Here is a 15899-nt window from a genome sequence, read left to right on the forward strand (position 1 = left end):
TCAAGTTTCTCATATATCAGACAATGATTATCGTAATCTACTGAGCCAATATTAGTTGAACCTACATACAGTATAAGATCTAACGACAATTAAGTGTTAAGGATAGAACTGTTACAACAGTAGTAGCATCAAAACGAGAGTGGCTGCAATACCGGATGTAGCCTGCAGTACTGTACAATTACTGTATTTCATGCCGACGAGTGACGGTGTGTTCTACCAGTATGAAGCGACAGAAGAATGAATATTAACGCTGTTAGGCTCCATGAATACGAAAGAGTCTCTGGCAGCCATTTAAACACATGGTAGTAGCAAATTGTCATTGAGACCCGGGATCATTAATTTAAATAGCTGGCATGTACAGTTATTTTTTACTGTTTCACTGGATATATTTACCACACGAAAACAACAGCAAACGAAGTTAGTCAAGCGACGTAGAGAGAGAGTCAAGAATGCTATCCTGGGCACAACAGAAGCTTTAGCAGCAACCTTCACCCCAGCGAGGATAAATTAATGCCACGCCCACGGTGACGATTTCATCCAGCTGTTTTACGACTTCTTTTTTGCTAGAGTCAAATACGTCTACATTTGCACTACGCATTAGAGTGTGTATTTTTTTTATTTAAAGCATAACGGACCCAGGCAAGAACAACCGTGATAAATACGCGGTTCTCTTTTCTGCCTTTGCCTGGCTTGACTCCAGCGCAGCAGAAGATCGTGCTGTGTTTCGGGCGCTTTGACTTGTTGCGCATGTTGAATTTCAGCTCAACTGTGCCGAATCTCGCAGTGTTTTAGGTGCATCTCGTACTGCATTGAAATAATTACAATTCTAAAGCATAGAAGCGAGGACGACGTCGAGTGTATCCGTTTCCCTCCGTTTAACTGCAATGATTTTAACTCCTCTTTCTACTGCCTAGTGGAGAGTGATAACCTGATTCTTCCCGCTGTTGGTTTTTGGTAGTCTTATGCCTTTTCACCTTGCTGATACTCGTAAAAGAGTGTGAGAACGGTTGCTGTAGCCAGGTGTGATCATGATGTATCTAAACTAATACAAGCGGAGAAGAATTCCCTGGAGTATGAGGTATGATATTAAAGTGAACTCATTCAAGACTTGTGGTACCGTATGCGGACGGTCAGTAAAGTGAACCCACATCGGATATGAATAATCCAATACTTTCTGAAGTAGACCTATTGAGTCTATGGAGAAGTAGAACTGCGTGGGTGTTCGGCATCCGAGTCATTTTTTTTACTGGAGTCAGGATATTTCAGGCTTTGATAACCTCTGGAATTTGAATATGATCTCAGGGACTGAGAATTCACCATCATGTACGGCTTTGATGGGGGCTCGTTTAAGATCCAGAAGGGGTCTTTCCTTAATATAGTTTATTACATCTTTCTCGTGTGGACCAAAGAAATGCACGCTTTAGCAGACTTTTCGGGTAAGTCTTTTTGTTTTCCCCGCTCCTAAGTGATCTCCTTTCCCTGTAGCAAAATTGGCGTACTTATTTTATTTTCAAGACATAAACTTTATTTTTCTGTATATTTAACATATAACCTTACTTTTCATAAGGTTACGGCATAGGAATGAATTGTCACTTTTGGTCGAAGAATGCATGAAAGAGACTTGCGTGTTGATCCAGGCTCGAATAGAATAAGGATAAAATAATGTGGGTATATAAGAATGAAATATAATATAATGTGTATTAAGAACGAAACAAGCGATTACTGATGTTTTTTTAGGAAATGTCTGACATATCTAAGTTCCATCAGTATGGATTAAAAAAGACAATTGACAATTTGAAACAAAATACAGTAAAAACCTACAGTAAAATTCACATTCCCAATTTTCGAAGAGTGGGAGATTACTCCATTTATTGAAATATTTTATGTTTGAATCGTGTGTTGTAGGTTACTTGTCTAGGATTATAAAAAGCCATTCAGTTTACGCCTGCGATGGGGAGAGCCTGTATCTCCAATGTCCGAGACACTCCACCATCACGGTCCTGTCAGCATTATACGGACGCTCTGAACCCGAGCTTTGCCGAAGTCCTGCTTACTCTTTGGAGAGAGCAGGTAACCAAACCTGCTCATCGTTAACTGCTTTGCAGGTAACTATGCATTTTCTGAAATAAATACCACTACACCTGTACTTCACTCGCACAAATCTCATACGTGATTAGTATGAAAGAAAACGCACCTAAAAGCATTCAGACCACTTCTTACTCGAAGCATTTTTGTGTGCGCGCAGGTCTTTTAACACTTTCATTCCAAAATGTTGACGGAACAAGTCCCTGGCCAAGTGTGTGCTTAGCCACAACATTGACAGTCTGTTTCTGCCAGGTACCCACTGCCAGCCTTTGGTTCTGAGGCAAACAGACCAGCTCTGCTTTTCCTCTTTTCTGGCTGGTCAAATTACTTTCTTAATATAATTTCTAGTAGTACTCTGGTAACAGGTGCATGAAATTATTTGTTTTTTTTTATAAGTAAAAATGGCTGGTCAAAATGGAATATTTTGGCAAAATGTGTTTTAAACCAATCTGTCTTACTCTTTAGAAGCTTCTGGATGAGTGTCAGGGATATCGTGCCTGTCAGCTTCTGGTCAGCAACCATGTTTTTGGACGTGACCCTTGTCCTGGGACACCCAAATATCTTCTGGTGTCTTACAAATGCAAACCAAGTAAGTGATTCTTTCAAAACTGGTGAACGCACGTTTTAGGTTCAATTCTGTACTGTGGTGCCTTCTGTGAAGAGTTTGCGTGTTCACCCTGTGTTTCTGTGGGATTTTGCTGGGAGTTTTTTCCCATCTTTCAATGGCATGTTGGATAGGTTAATTATTGTCTCTAAATTGAGTACACTCAGGGTCTTAAGACCAGGTATAGTCCTACCTTGCACTCTATGCTTACAGGATAGACGTGTGATTGCCATGACCTTTAACAGGAATAATAATGATTATATCTATGACATAGATTATATCTATGACATTTATCTTTTAACTTAGAAATTAATGTTTTTATGTGTAGTACCCTGGCCTCTTTCAGGAAATGACTGGATATCCTGAGATTAATTACCAAGTGAAAAACCAAAAAAGATAGATGGGCCATTCTTACATACTCTGTGTTTTTTCTTCTCCCAGCTGAGCACAAGGCCAAAATCGCATGTGAAAATGAGCAACTGAAACTCCACTGCAAATCCCCTCGTGTGATAAACATCTACTCTGCTGTCTATGGAAGGCAACTGGAAGAAGACAACATCTGCTCTTCACAAGGAAATTCACCTCTTTTTGGTGAGGTCATAAAAGCAAACAGTAGGATACTGCAGAATGAAGGCATTTATCACAAAAAGCAAGACACTTTGCCACTAATTGGTGTCTCCTGTAATGTTTGGTCTAAGAAAGTTTACATTACTGCAGTAGAAAACATGTAGAAAACAAGGTCCTTCACTGTAACACTGTCAGCTCATGTCTAATTTTTAAATGTTGTAGTAGTAGGCCGTCTTACTGCTTAAAGTGTTAACATCTTCCTTTATATTCTCTGCAGAATGTTTAGACCACAGTGCCGTGCACTTCGTGTCGAAGATTTGCTACGCCAAACAGAAGTGCGTTATTTTGGTTGACGACAAACACTTCAGGAACCCATGCTTCCCAGGAACAAGAAAGTATCTCAGCATTGTGTATGCCTGTGGTATGAGTAATATCCCTTTCTTAACAAGAGAAAGAGAATAGTTACAGTGTTTACGTGAGGGATACACTGTGGGTTATTATTTGGTTATATAAAAGATCGTCGAAGGGAGGTTACAGACAAGAAGAGGGAATTTGGCTCATTTAGTAGTTAGAAGCTAAGTGAACTGAGGACCTCATCCATCCATTTCTTTAAAGAACCCAGGGTTTCAGCTTCAACCATATGGCTGGATAGCCTGTTCCCTACTCTCACGACCCTAAGTGTAAGGAAGTGCCTCCTTCTCTCAGATTTAAGTGAACTTGCACATAGTTTCCATTTTGTTGACTGCTAGTTTGGGTTCTACTGCTAATTCTGAAGAAGTTTACAGGGTTAATTGTGAATACCTTTGAGGATTTTGAATACTGGAATTGGGTACTTGCAGTCTTTCCCTCAAGCCTGGGTGTTCTTCTCTGGAAGAATATACAATATTCTTAATGTGGGTTACTACTTTATTAAACAATTCTAACATAACACACATACGTAACTAAGGAAAAAAGTAGTTACATTACGCAGTTTGTGTGACTGAACTTTCAGGGTAGCTGATAAACTGAAGACAAAATACCACTTAACATATTGTATCAGAAAGCAAATATTTTCCTTCTGTGGGTCAGATGTAATAGCATATACATTTGCCATTGTACTTTAACTACCATTGAGACTTCCTGTAAATCTTCCTGTAAGAGATGAAAATAGTCTACCTATTGTAATACTGTCAAAGTTTGAAGTAAACATTTATAACTTGCTTTTAGTATCATGTTAAATATCAGCATAATAATACAACATGACCGTATTTGCTCCAAATTATAGTTTTATTAAAACAAATGAAAGTTTATGAAAACAGAACCAACGAGGAACAGGTACCCCTAGATGGTACCCAAGTACCCAAGAATTAACATAATGCACAATATTGGACTTGATTCTTGACCTAGACTTTAAATGAAAACATGCTGCAGTAAATAATGTGTCACACTTTTTAACAGCAAAGCCACAAAAAGAACATATACAGTAATCACTCAATTTCTAATTAAACTAATTCAAATTTCTGCCATGTTTTTTCCTTATGTCTTTACTAAAATTCACATTTGGTCTCTTATAAAACCTCTTCTGATAACATCGTCTGCATAGAGAAATTTGCAAAAGTGCATTGCCTGAGTATAAACTACAACTATAAAGTATAGCATTAATAATTATTAATTATTTTGTATGGGTAACTCACAACTAAAATAATAAAATTAGGAAAAATTAAGGAATAAAGACCTCTGAATCTAAGGAATAAATGCTTTACATCAATATTTTCATACCACTATCCATGGTTATTCCTATCTAAATATACCCTATATCAAACAGCAGAAGCATGTTAGAAACTGCTGCTTTAAAAAAATCTTGAATCTGTGCCAGGCTCAGAAATGCATTGTGTTTTTCTGACAGTTCCTTGGATATTGCTTAGAGAAGCTGATCCAAGCGTGTTGAATCCTACCTCAGCTCCCAAAAAAAATGATGGAAAAGGTAAGCTTCTAACAGTAATCTGAGTATTGGTACACTAAGAAAAAACAACACTGAAGTGAAATATACAAATGAAATGGTTACATATTACTGCATTATATATATAGTGGTAAAAAATAATTAGTGCCCTACAATGGACTAGAGTGCTCTCAGGGTCTATGGATATGAATTAGTCATACTTATTTCAAAACACTACTTTTAATCATGCTTAGTATTGATTAGCTCAAGACAGCCAACCACCAAACAGCCATTTGGTCCTTATTACGGGGTCATCAGCATGGTAAAGCTAAATCTTGATCACTGAAACAGGATGAATGTGACCCTTAATACAAAACAGCTTTTGCAGTTAGGGCAGATCAAAATTAGATGGTACTGAGCTGACATTCAGATGAGGTGTAACCTTTTAGTTTTAAAAGGAAAACATTCTTTGGCCAGGGCTATAACTTTTTGATCTAGTTAAGGATTGTACTCATATCTACTGTCATACTGTATCTGTACTTGTTTCTGAATGTGCGATCAGGCAGATTGGATATTAGCACATATATATATGGAATATATATGGAATCTACTTAAGTGTATAAAAGCATTTTCAATTCTATGAGATAGAAAAAATAGAAACATTGAATTAATCGAAAGTATATGGCACACATACGTCAGAGAAATGGAACCAAACTGAAGATCATAATACAAGGATTGGAAAATTGGAATAAAAGATATCAAAAGAAGCATATGCCAGACTTTTTCCATTGTTAGAACACGATCATTGTCAGTTGTGGGAGTTGTGCATTCTTTTCAAGAAAAACAAATTGTGCATCACTTTCTTTTATTGTTTTGATGACAAATAGGGCTAATTCTAAAACCCAAAGGATCAAGGCACCCAGACAACAGCAACATTATTGTAAGCAACACTCTGATGACATACGGTTACATAAAAGGTAGGGGCATGGTTTGATTGTGATTACATTGTGCAGGATAGTTGGTATTAAAAGAGTAAAAAAAGTAATATATAACTGATCTACTTTGTGCTTTGCTCTCCAGAATTTCATAAGCATAGTGTTTTAGATGTTTTTGAAATGATCCAAGTTCACATGCTGTAGATATAGATAAGATTGTGAAATACACCTTTACAATAGTAATGGCTCAGTGCTCTCTTTTCTTCAGAGCATGCTGAAAGAGCTGCACTGCTGTTCATTTCCAGCGTGTGCCTGGGGCTGCTGTGTGCTCTCTGCGCCCTGGCAGTGCAGGTGTCCTGTCTGGGGGGCCCGAGAGCTCACCGGCAGCAGAAGAGCCTGGTTGCGGAGGAAGGAGGGAAGGATGAAGAAGAGTCTGAGGAAGACTCAGAGCACAACAGCTCTACGGTCTCCAGTGTGAGGAAGGGTCTCGGCCCCAGTGAAGCCCAGGACACTGCCGAAGCAGCTGACATGGCAGAGAGGATAGCGAGGCGCGACCGAATCCTGCTAGAGATCTGGATGAACACCTGCTTGAATGGGACCAAAGATTCAAGCCAGTATTCCACAGAAAACTGGACACGTGCTCCATCTCATTAGACAACATCTCACTGGCTGCATTCAGAATGAAATAAGAGCACCAGAGTACTCCAAAAGAATTTCCTTACTCCTCAAGAGACTATAAATGCCATTGCAAAATCTGAAATACAGTGATTAAGAAGGTTATATTTTGACTGAACTTATGTCTGGGGCCACATCATATTGCATTAATCACTGTGTACTCTATCCACCAAAGACTGACTCAAAACAAATGTTTTTTTTCCAGATGTGTTTTTCTAAGTCCATGAAAGCCGAAAGATCTTTCTGTATGAGGAAGAGAAACTTTCTAATATCTGGGGGGGAGGGAGGAGGTTCTGTTCTGTCGTGGATGTTCTGCAGGAGACATTCAGAACATCCACAGGAAATCTGTCATTGGAATGCTCCTTTCAGGGCCAGATTCAATACAGGTCAGCCTATGGCAGGAAGGCGGCGATAGCACACACACACAAGTAGCATTACTTAATGCTTGATAAAGTCTCTGCAAAAGCAGGCGGCCAGTGATCAAGCATGAACTATGTTAATCATTGTTAACCATATGAAACCAGCACAAATACTATCCTGCACTTCACTCACAGGGATAGCAGGTTACGTGGCATTAAAGCTGAAAAGATTTATAACTACCTGGTATCTGTTGCTACTTTTTTTTCTCTTAAAGAATGTCAACAGAAATTAATTTCACTCTTTTGCCTAAGTTGCCTTAGCTGTGCTGTCGAAATGAATTCTTCATATTCAGTAGCTTTCATCCCAGTATGTTTGGCTAACATCTTAATCTGGAAAATAGGCACCAAAACCTGAAAAAAAAAACTTTTTAACTACAAATCAAAATGAGTTAAAGACAAAGTTACCGGCAAAATCAACTGTCCACTGCTTGAAGCTCTGAACAGATAGGAGGACAAGCTGATAAAGGATAGAGAACAGGAAGTGTTTATTTTTAAAAAATGTGTCTCTCCATTCCATGAGTTACTAGCAATCAGATGTCATTTTAACTACATCTGTTTGGAACTTTTTTTTGATGTATGAATATATGAAATCGAACATAATGCATCTACACAATCTTGTAGCTTACAAATGGAATGGGCTTTAAAAACATTTGGGAGCCCTTTCAAAATTAAATGCTACTTCTAAAGGAATATACATGACATTCTCCATATTCTTGTAAATGTAATTAGCAGATACGGAGAGTATGGCGAAATTGATTAAAATGTTGGAGATGTAACACCATTCAATGAAACAGAAACAGTGACAAGAGGAAGTGAATCAGTATTTACATTTGTGTTTTCATTATGGTTCACTAATTTCCTGATCTCAGCAGCTTGTCATACCTTTATAACACTGTTTTTAAGTTTCTGCAGTGAAAAACAAAATACTGTAACATGGTGAAGGTTTGGATTCTTCAGCCTTATGCTTTGTAGAGTGAATGTCTTTCACCTACACTTACAGGGGGAGTGCATAATATGGCAATATCATTTGTATAAAGAGCTGAAGGGTTTTCTTATTGCGAGTGCCAAGAGTGCAGACAAAGAGAGGAAAGGTGTTGCATCCTACTCCCGGGTATTGAAGGAACTCAAATTCCAAATGACAAAATACAGAAGACATTTAAAGCTGATTTCACAAACTGTGGTAGGCTGCTCTCCCATTGCCTGTCTGTCAGTATTTAAACAAAATAAAATACTCACCACTTTTTAGTCACTTCCTTAAAACCAGCAAATAAATATATACAGCAAATTAACAATCGGAAGGGAGGCAACATTATGCATCATCCTCTCTTGGGGCCTCTATTCAATTTTTAAAGAAGGAATTATTTTACCTTACTGAAAAGTACTACACATGACTTCACTTTTCCATGTTACCAACCCCAAATATTCTACCATTAATCTTGTATGTGCACAGAATCTATATGATTAGACTCCAACTTGGCCTTGAACTAAAACCGCATCTGTCATAAAGGGGTCAAAAAGCTAGATGTAAATATGTATGTAGATGTATATTGGCATGTTGCAAAATGAACAGAAGAAAAACATTTGTTTAAGTGGTACAGTAAATCCTTCAAGAAACATATTACTGGGCTGAGAAACCCCTATCTCACCGTGCAACAAAACTTGCCTGTGTCAGTCTACTCCACATTACTGATTAAGAAACAGGATCCTACACTCTAGAATTTAGAGCATCAAAGAAATGTTTTTATGTGTCACGGTGTAGTGCTTTTACATTAAGGAAACCTTAGTTTTTATGTTGATATACTTGTATATACACACACCCATACAGCATACAGTTGTAGTAAATGGTACTCTCACTCTCTACAAAATACATATAGTAACAGCAGTTATGGATACAGAAGGATAACATATATAATGCTGGGGAAAATGGTATGAAGACTTAATCCACATTATACTGCAGTTTTGGTAATATAATTCTTAAATCCTTATGTTTATTTTTAATAATAAAAGCATTCACAAATTTAGACATTGTTCCAACACAGCTGTTACTATATAAGTTAAGATTGCTAGGCAGCCAATACAGATATCTGTTTTTACCGATAAAAAGAATTATGCAAAAAATGATAAAAGTAATTTTTATATATAAGTTTTATTTCTATGCACCTCAGGAAAAATAAATAAGGGGTATTCACAGTTTAGGTTGATCGCTGGGAAATGTTATATAAAAACCTATATTAACAGAGTTGCAAAGCATTCAAGAAAAATCACTCCAAATGTCAGAGGTACTACGATGAAAGCGTGACTAAGCTGTAATTTTCTGACTTATCGGGGCGCCCATCTGATATTGGCGAGACCCTGAAACTGCCTCTTCAGCGCTTGTCTGTCTGCCCAGTCAGAGTTAAGGTGTGAATCATCATCAGCTTCTTCCAGTTTCTAGAATCAAAAGGAGTGTTCACAGAAGAATTTAAGGATCTTAAAATGCAAAAGCAATCTGAAAGTTTCAAAATGATATAGACTGCTTATTATAAAGTACAAGGAATGTAATAGCTGCAGATAATTAAATGTATCACCACATTGTGTGTTAAAAACACCATTAACAAGGCAGAAAGAGAACCTGCTTTCTACCTTTTGTTTTCTCAGGCCTACTCAACCTCTGGATTGCAGGAAAATCTTATCTGTGGTACACAGGATATTCATACAGTATAAGATAGATACTTTATTGATCCCGTGAGGGAAATTGCAGAAGGATATTCAAGGATAAGGATATTAAATAGATACAGAATATTAGATGTTTAAAAAAAAGATCATACAATTGTTGTGGCAAACTGATATTTCAGCATTTTTAGCCCAGAAACATTATCTGTTATTGTTGTGTTACTGTACTGTAACATTTTCAGTTCAGGGCGTGTGGTCTGTAAATATTGTGCACAGAGTTCAGAATAAATTTTGTTATGGGGAGATAAATGGGTTAAGCCAAAGAAATGTAAAAGAAACACCTACCTTTAGGTCCTCTTGACGCTTGTAGTAATGCAGCATCATCTGCTTCTGATCCTCTGCACTAATCACTGGCTCACGAGCAGGAGCTCCTTGTCCTCGCTTGTTCATATAGAATATGAGATTATACATCATTATTTTCCAAAGATAATAACAATGTTCAAAATGTAAAACACTACTGGATAAAGACGTAGAGCACCACATCCATTATCACACAATTAGTCCATTTCCATTTCACCACCAATAATTTTAGGACTCGTGTGCCAAATTAAAAACAACCAAAAGATCTCCTGTACCACAACTTATTAGGCAATAATGTGCCCGTCACAAAACTAAAACAAAAAACTTGATCTACCATGTCTTGTTGCCACAGCTTGTGAACAGGAGGCTTCCCAGACAAAATACAGGGTAAAGGGCATTTTATGCCTTTACCACACTCACTTCACATTATGTGTGATACATTCTTCAATAATAGTACATGAATGAAAGAGGTATGTGTTACAGTTTACCATATACCTTCTGTATCTTCACCACAATTTTTGTCTTCTCATTTTTTCCCACATATTCTTGTAGTTTTTTCCCCCTTTGCAACTCCTTTGCTGCCCACCACAGTTGCGACTCTTCTGGAGGAATCACCTGCAATGCTGCCTTAAAGTACCAAAAAAAAAATAAAGTGATGTGGAAGTGTGATAGAGAACAAAATAAAATATATATATATGCATAAACAGAACTTAAAAGATATAATCTACACTGAAATATGAAATAGTGCATTAATTTCCATGTTGTTACAGCTCTGTTTTCAGTGACATGAATGTAATCATTGTTTTCCCTGCTAAGGTCCAGAAAGTTTTTACTATGAAGTCCACCACACTCTGTTTCAGAGACCTTTTCGAGATCATTCCTCTTGGGCTGTGGCTTTGTGCAGATGTGCATGTTTGATTACTGTGGGGAAATATGTTCAAGTACATCCAACTGTTGTGGCCTGTGTGTTTATCATCATGTCAAATGTCCTTACTGTTCTATTGCTATTAGTGGTGGGTCCCAATCTTTATATTCATTTAATGAAGATTGCTAAATTAAATGGTTTGGAATTACACTACTTTAGTCATGTCTCAGCCTGGAGTGCCAGATCAATTTGCTGTCCTGGATGTTACCAGTTTGACCAGTCCATGTCACTGATGGGCACTTACTGTGCACCAGCAGCCGGTATTGCAGGCACAGGGCTGAACAGGCTTGCCTGCAACTGGTGGCTCTTTGAGAAAATATATATATATACTAAGTATCACCTTTATCTTGCCAAGGCTAATCTAATGAAATGGATCACAGGGTATCTACCTGTGTGCCTGAGAGGTCTTCTTGATCTTCAAACTCCATCCTGATTGGGTCATGTGGAGGAAGCCCCATTGGATAAACTATCATAACTGCACCCCGGAGTTGATCAAGGGCATCTTTTATCATCTCCAGAGTTACACATACATTGGCTTGAACTTGTTTCTGAAAAAGACATTTCAAACAGCTTTAGTACAAATCAGTCTAAAAAAACTACTAAAAGTTTCCACTTATTGAAATATAGTCCTGTACAACTGTCTGTATAACATTTGTACCAACTTCCCAATGTCTGTCATAGTTTACTCATCATCTTACACATTTAAAAGCAGATATGTTGAAACAAGACTTCTTAATCAAAATAACCTGTAGAATGATACACACTTCATCTGACTGAGTAATTAGCAGTCAGAGGGAGATAAAAACCACGAGGAGGAAGAAAGCTGTCAGGATAAGCTGTTTGCATAGAATAAAACAGTCTTCTGGTTAATTGAGAGGCTTATAAGAACAGCAAAAAGGAAAACTGTTACAGTCTGTGTCTAGACTCCAGGCTGTAAGGAGGTAGTGAATGAGAGCTGTGGTGCAGCTGTGGGAGAGCTGTGGAAGTTTTCTTTAGTAACGGACTGAGGTGGCTTACAGGTCTGTGAGAAAATACAGGAAAACACCACCTGTCCAGCTCCTGTGATGCTTGTTTGGTAGTTTGTTAGCTAGGCTCCATGGGGTTGAAATGCCAAAAAAAAGAAAGGGCCAGCTGAACCAGATCTAACAGGATGTGTCAGTAGCTAGATGATTAAGGGATCACCTGGTACAGTAGGTAGCAGTGTATCTTCTCTCCACAGCTGAGAGAGGAGTCTAGATAGCACAAGATGAGTCTTGAATACTCCCTGGGCCTCACACCATCAGCAAACAGATGTAATCACACAATCAGACCAGGTGTGTCTCACTCTACATTTTTTTTTCCTTTCAAAGCTATCTCCCACTACCTCACACATACTTTACATAGGTTAAATGCATACAACAAGGCAATGCCCAGAGGTAAACCAAAATATCTTGCTGAAGAAGCAAGGAGAGAAATTACACATCACTGTGTAATCAGTAAGGAGTTTTTTTTGCTGTCAGGAACCATTAATCCACAACCATTTTGTTGTAAAATATAAAATTCTGTATATTTCAAAAGTTAATAAATACAGGTGTCAAAATATGGATTTTTAAAGAAAAACTCTTACCTTAGAAATTAATGCATTAGCTTCCTCTATTGTTTTTTTTAAAACTTGTTTCATTTTTTCATTTGGAGCTGGAACGAGAAAAGTCATCGTAAAAATTACTAAGAAAAGAAGAGGAATATAATTTATAAAATCAAATAATGCTATGATATATAAAATATTGAACTGCAGTTGTATTATACATATTGACAACTATCGGCACCAGAAATGTCCCTATGTCCCAGTTTTAAAAAAATCCTATTCCAGCTGTGTTATTGGAAAATACTCGTTCTATAATAATTGCTAGGGTCAACCTTATTTCTTTCTTTCAACACCATGAATGGACCAATCAAACTGCTCCTTGTCTGCTTTTTATTTGGATGAGGCTAAAATATTTGGTGAGTCGTCAAAGTTTAAAACCATTAGCCTCGCATGAAGTCTAATTGCCCTTGTTCTTCAGAAAAATATGATTCGTGTTGCTCGTTTTTGTTTTTACTGACATGTGGGCATTTCAAAGAGTGCATACTAAAAATACCCTCATGCCATCACAGAAATAACAGCCATCTGAGAAAAGACCTATGAGAAAAGACCTTGTTAGAAATGTCTAATTTTACAAGGGCACGTCACCATGACAATAAGGAATCTACTCTATGGAATAAAACAGACTTCCCTGAATAAGGGACACTTTTTATGAATACAGAGTAGTTACACATTAGAGGAGGCCATTTATCCCACCTAGTCGGTTTGGCAGTAGTTAACTGATCCAGGGATCTAGTTCAGCCTTTCTTGAAAGAAACCGGAGGATCGGAAGAAACCGGAGGATCGGCTTTTTTCATACCCTGGCCATTCCTTCTTCCAATCTCATCCTTTTTTAACTCGGCTCCTCCACAAGGCACACACTTCTCTGCCCACTCATCCCGCAGCTTCAGGTCCTCGATCTGCTCGTCCGTCAAGCCTTGCATGTTTGGAGGGAGGGTAATCCCATGCTCTGCAAGCTCTTCCATTTCTTGTGACAGTAAATATCGGAAAAGATTAGGATACCCACATGACATACCATCACATGAGAAAAACAAAATCACACATATACAACCAATGAGCACACAACAGACTTTTATCCATCTATCCATTTTCTAACCAATTCATTCAATCCTGGCAAGCAACCGGTGCAAGGCAGGATACACCCTGGACTTAACGCCAGTCCATTGCAGGGCACATACAGACACACACACACTCACACCAGGGCCAGTTTTCTCAAAAGCCAATGAACCTTCCGGTATGTTCTTGGACTGTGGGAGGATACACACACAAACACAGAGAGAACAAACAAGCTCCATACAGATTCAGAACTGAACCCAGGGCCCCAGCGCTGCGAGGCAGCAATGCACTGTGCTACCGTGCTTCCCAAAGAATATAAAAACACAAAATAAAAATGGATGATGACTGGCCCTGACATGCAGCGTATTGCGTGTGTACACAGACAACACAGGGACGCACCTGAACAAATCCTGTCCACTTTGAGTCTCCCATTATAAATCGCTGTAACCTGGCTGATCAGCTCATCCACCGCAGTGTCAACGGTAGTGTTGAAGAGAAACTGGCTGTCGTCTCCGCGTTTCACGTGCAACTGGACCATTGCTTAGAATACACTAAAAACAGGTCACGTTTCAGAAAGAACAATAACGAAGGGGGATCGATCTCACTGTAATAGACATTTTAGGCGTACTTAATCATCGTAAAATGCTGCAGTTATCAAATACACAGAAACATTGGTTACCATGGTTACAAAACACATTTTGTCAATCTTTTTTTTACTAAAAATAAAAGTACTCAGAATGATAACATTTTCTTTTTCAAACCACTCTTAAGTGTAACATTTACATTTTCATGGAAAAAAAACAAATTTCATTACCTCTTTCCGTATTTTCGAAGAGCGAACAAGTAAAACTATCTCCACCAGTGTAACTACAACCAGCCAGTTCTGATGTAAAAACGCTAACGTACAAATACTACTTCCGGTAAATTACAAAGTCGTTCCGGAAAATCATGGGGCTTACCGTATTATCACTGGTATAAACGACAACCTTTGCACACCGTTTCAATAGTGTGGTCGATTTCTTCAAGCATAATCCAAAAATACAAAATTGAAAACAAATCAGGGCGGCACAGTGGTTAGCATTACTGCCATGCATTCCAGGGACCCTCGGTTCAAGTCTGGACCTGAGCTGCTATCTTTGTGGAGTCTGTATGGTATCCTAAATACTTCTAGGGGTTTCCTTCAACTGTCCAAAGACATCCTGATAGGTTAATTTGTTTCTACAAAATTGGTCTTTTCTGGACACTCCACTCGAAGTGCTTTAGAGGTAATGGAGACTACCCTCCGTCGTGCAGCACCCACCTGGATGATGCAACAGCAGCCATAGTGTGCCAGCACGCTCACCACACATCAGCTATCAGTGGGGAGGAGAACAGAGTGATGAGGCCAGTTCATAGATGGGGATTTTTTAGGAGGCCATGATTGGTAAGGTTCAATGAGAAATCTGGCCAGGATGCCAGGGTGACACCCTTACTCTTTTCAAGAAACACCCTGGAATTTTTAATGACCCTAGAGAATCAGGACCTAGGTTTTTATGTCTCCTCCGAAGGATGTCGCTTTTTTTACAGTATAGTGTCTTTGTCAATAAACTGGGGCATTAGGACCTACACAAACTACAGGGTGAGCACCCCCTACTGGTCACACTATCACCTCTTCCAGCAGTAACCTTAGTTTTTCCCAGGAGGTCTCCCATCCAGGCACTGGCCAGGCTCACACCTGCATAGCTTCAGTGGGTTTTGAGTTACAGGGTGGTCTGCAATGGACTGTGCATCCTGTCCACCCTTACACCCAGTGCTTCCTAGGATAGGCTCCAGGATACTGTGCCCCTGAATTGGTTAAGCTGAAAAATTATGTGATGATCATGTGAAATCAAATTGAGTTTTTAAAAACTTCCCATATGAGATCACCAGTGAGATTAATTGACATTAAACCTGGTCTATGTAATGCTGGCAATATTATTTTCGATTGTGTAAATGCACGTGTTTGAACACTTTTGAAATTTACCAATAATGCGTTGAGTCAAAGGAGGGGTTAGAACATTTCAACATTTCGGATGTCTCTGAGGCCTTCTAACATGTACTGTA

The 15899-nt window shown here is 38.5% G+C and overlaps 2 protein-coding genes across 3 annotated transcripts; one reads left to right on the forward strand and one right to left on the reverse strand.

Annotated features, from left to right (window-relative positions):
• The first annotated feature begins 207 nt into the window (after window positions 1-207).
• Window positions 208-7383, forward strand: eva1c (eva-1 homolog C (C. elegans)). Of its 2 annotated transcripts, none has more exons than XM_015341812.2 (8): window positions 208-1436; window positions 1906-2105; window positions 2554-2674; window positions 3131-3280; window positions 3534-3677; window positions 5142-5219; window positions 6062-6151; window positions 6378-7383. In XM_015341812.2, exons 1-8 carry the CDS (start codon window positions 1322-1324, stop codon window positions 6761-6763), a joined length of 1284 nt encoding a protein of 427 aa, XP_015197298.2. In that variant the 5' UTR covers window positions 208-1321; the 3' UTR covers window positions 6764-7383. The 2 variants fall into 2 exon arrangements, with proteins under 2 accessions (XP_015197298.2, XP_006628317.2); XM_006628254.3 differs by having other exon boundaries at window positions 210-1436; window positions 2551-2674.
• A 1947-nt stretch (window positions 7384-9330) lies between these two features.
• Window positions 9331-14736, reverse strand: cfap298 (cilia and flagella associated protein 298). Its single transcript, XM_069190192.1, has 8 exons — window positions 14632-14736; window positions 14217-14368; window positions 13561-13728; window positions 12747-12814; window positions 11530-11688; window positions 10711-10842; window positions 10201-10296; window positions 9331-9633 (listed from the first exon to the last, which is right to left on the reverse strand). Exons 2-8 carry the CDS (start codon window positions 14353-14355, stop codon window positions 9523-9525), a joined length of 873 nt encoding a protein of 290 aa, XP_069046293.1. The 5' UTR covers window positions 14356-14368; window positions 14632-14736; the 3' UTR covers window positions 9331-9522.
• Window positions 14737-15899: the final 1163 nt, after the last annotated feature.

This window comes from Lepisosteus oculatus, chromosome 5 (assembly GCF_040954835.1).
Source record: "Lepisosteus oculatus isolate fLepOcu1 chromosome 5, fLepOcu1.hap2, whole genome shotgun sequence".
Taxonomy (NCBI): Eukaryota; Metazoa; Chordata; class Actinopteri; order Semionotiformes; family Lepisosteidae; genus Lepisosteus; species Lepisosteus oculatus.

Excerpts from the sequence above, each read along its gene's own strand:
- cfap298 (XM_069190192.1), bottom strand. The coding sequence starts at position 14,355 with ATGGTCCAGTTGCACGTGAAACGCGGAGACGACAGCCAGTTTCTCTTC. Across the intron at positions 12,815-13,560 it reads TGGAAGAAGGAATGGCCAGG|CTCCAAATGAAAAAATGAAA; the intron begins GTATGAAAAAAG and ends TTCTCGTTCCAG. Across the intron at positions 10,843-11,529 it reads AAGACCTCTCAGGCACACAG|GCAGCATTGCAGGTGATTCC; the intron begins GTAGATACCCTG and ends TGGTACTTTAAG.
- eva1c (XM_006628254.3), top strand. The coding sequence starts at position 1,322 with ATGTACGGCTTTGATGGGGGCTCGTTTAAGATCCAGAAGGGGTCTTTC. Across the intron at positions 2,106-2,550 it reads CATCGTTAACTGCTTTGCAG|AAGCTTCTGGATGAGTGTCA; the intron begins GTAACTATGCAT and ends CTTACTCTTTAG. Across the intron at positions 3,281-3,533 it reads AGGAAATTCACCTCTTTTTG|AATGTTTAGACCACAGTGCC; the intron begins GTGAGGTCATAA and ends TATTCTCTGCAG.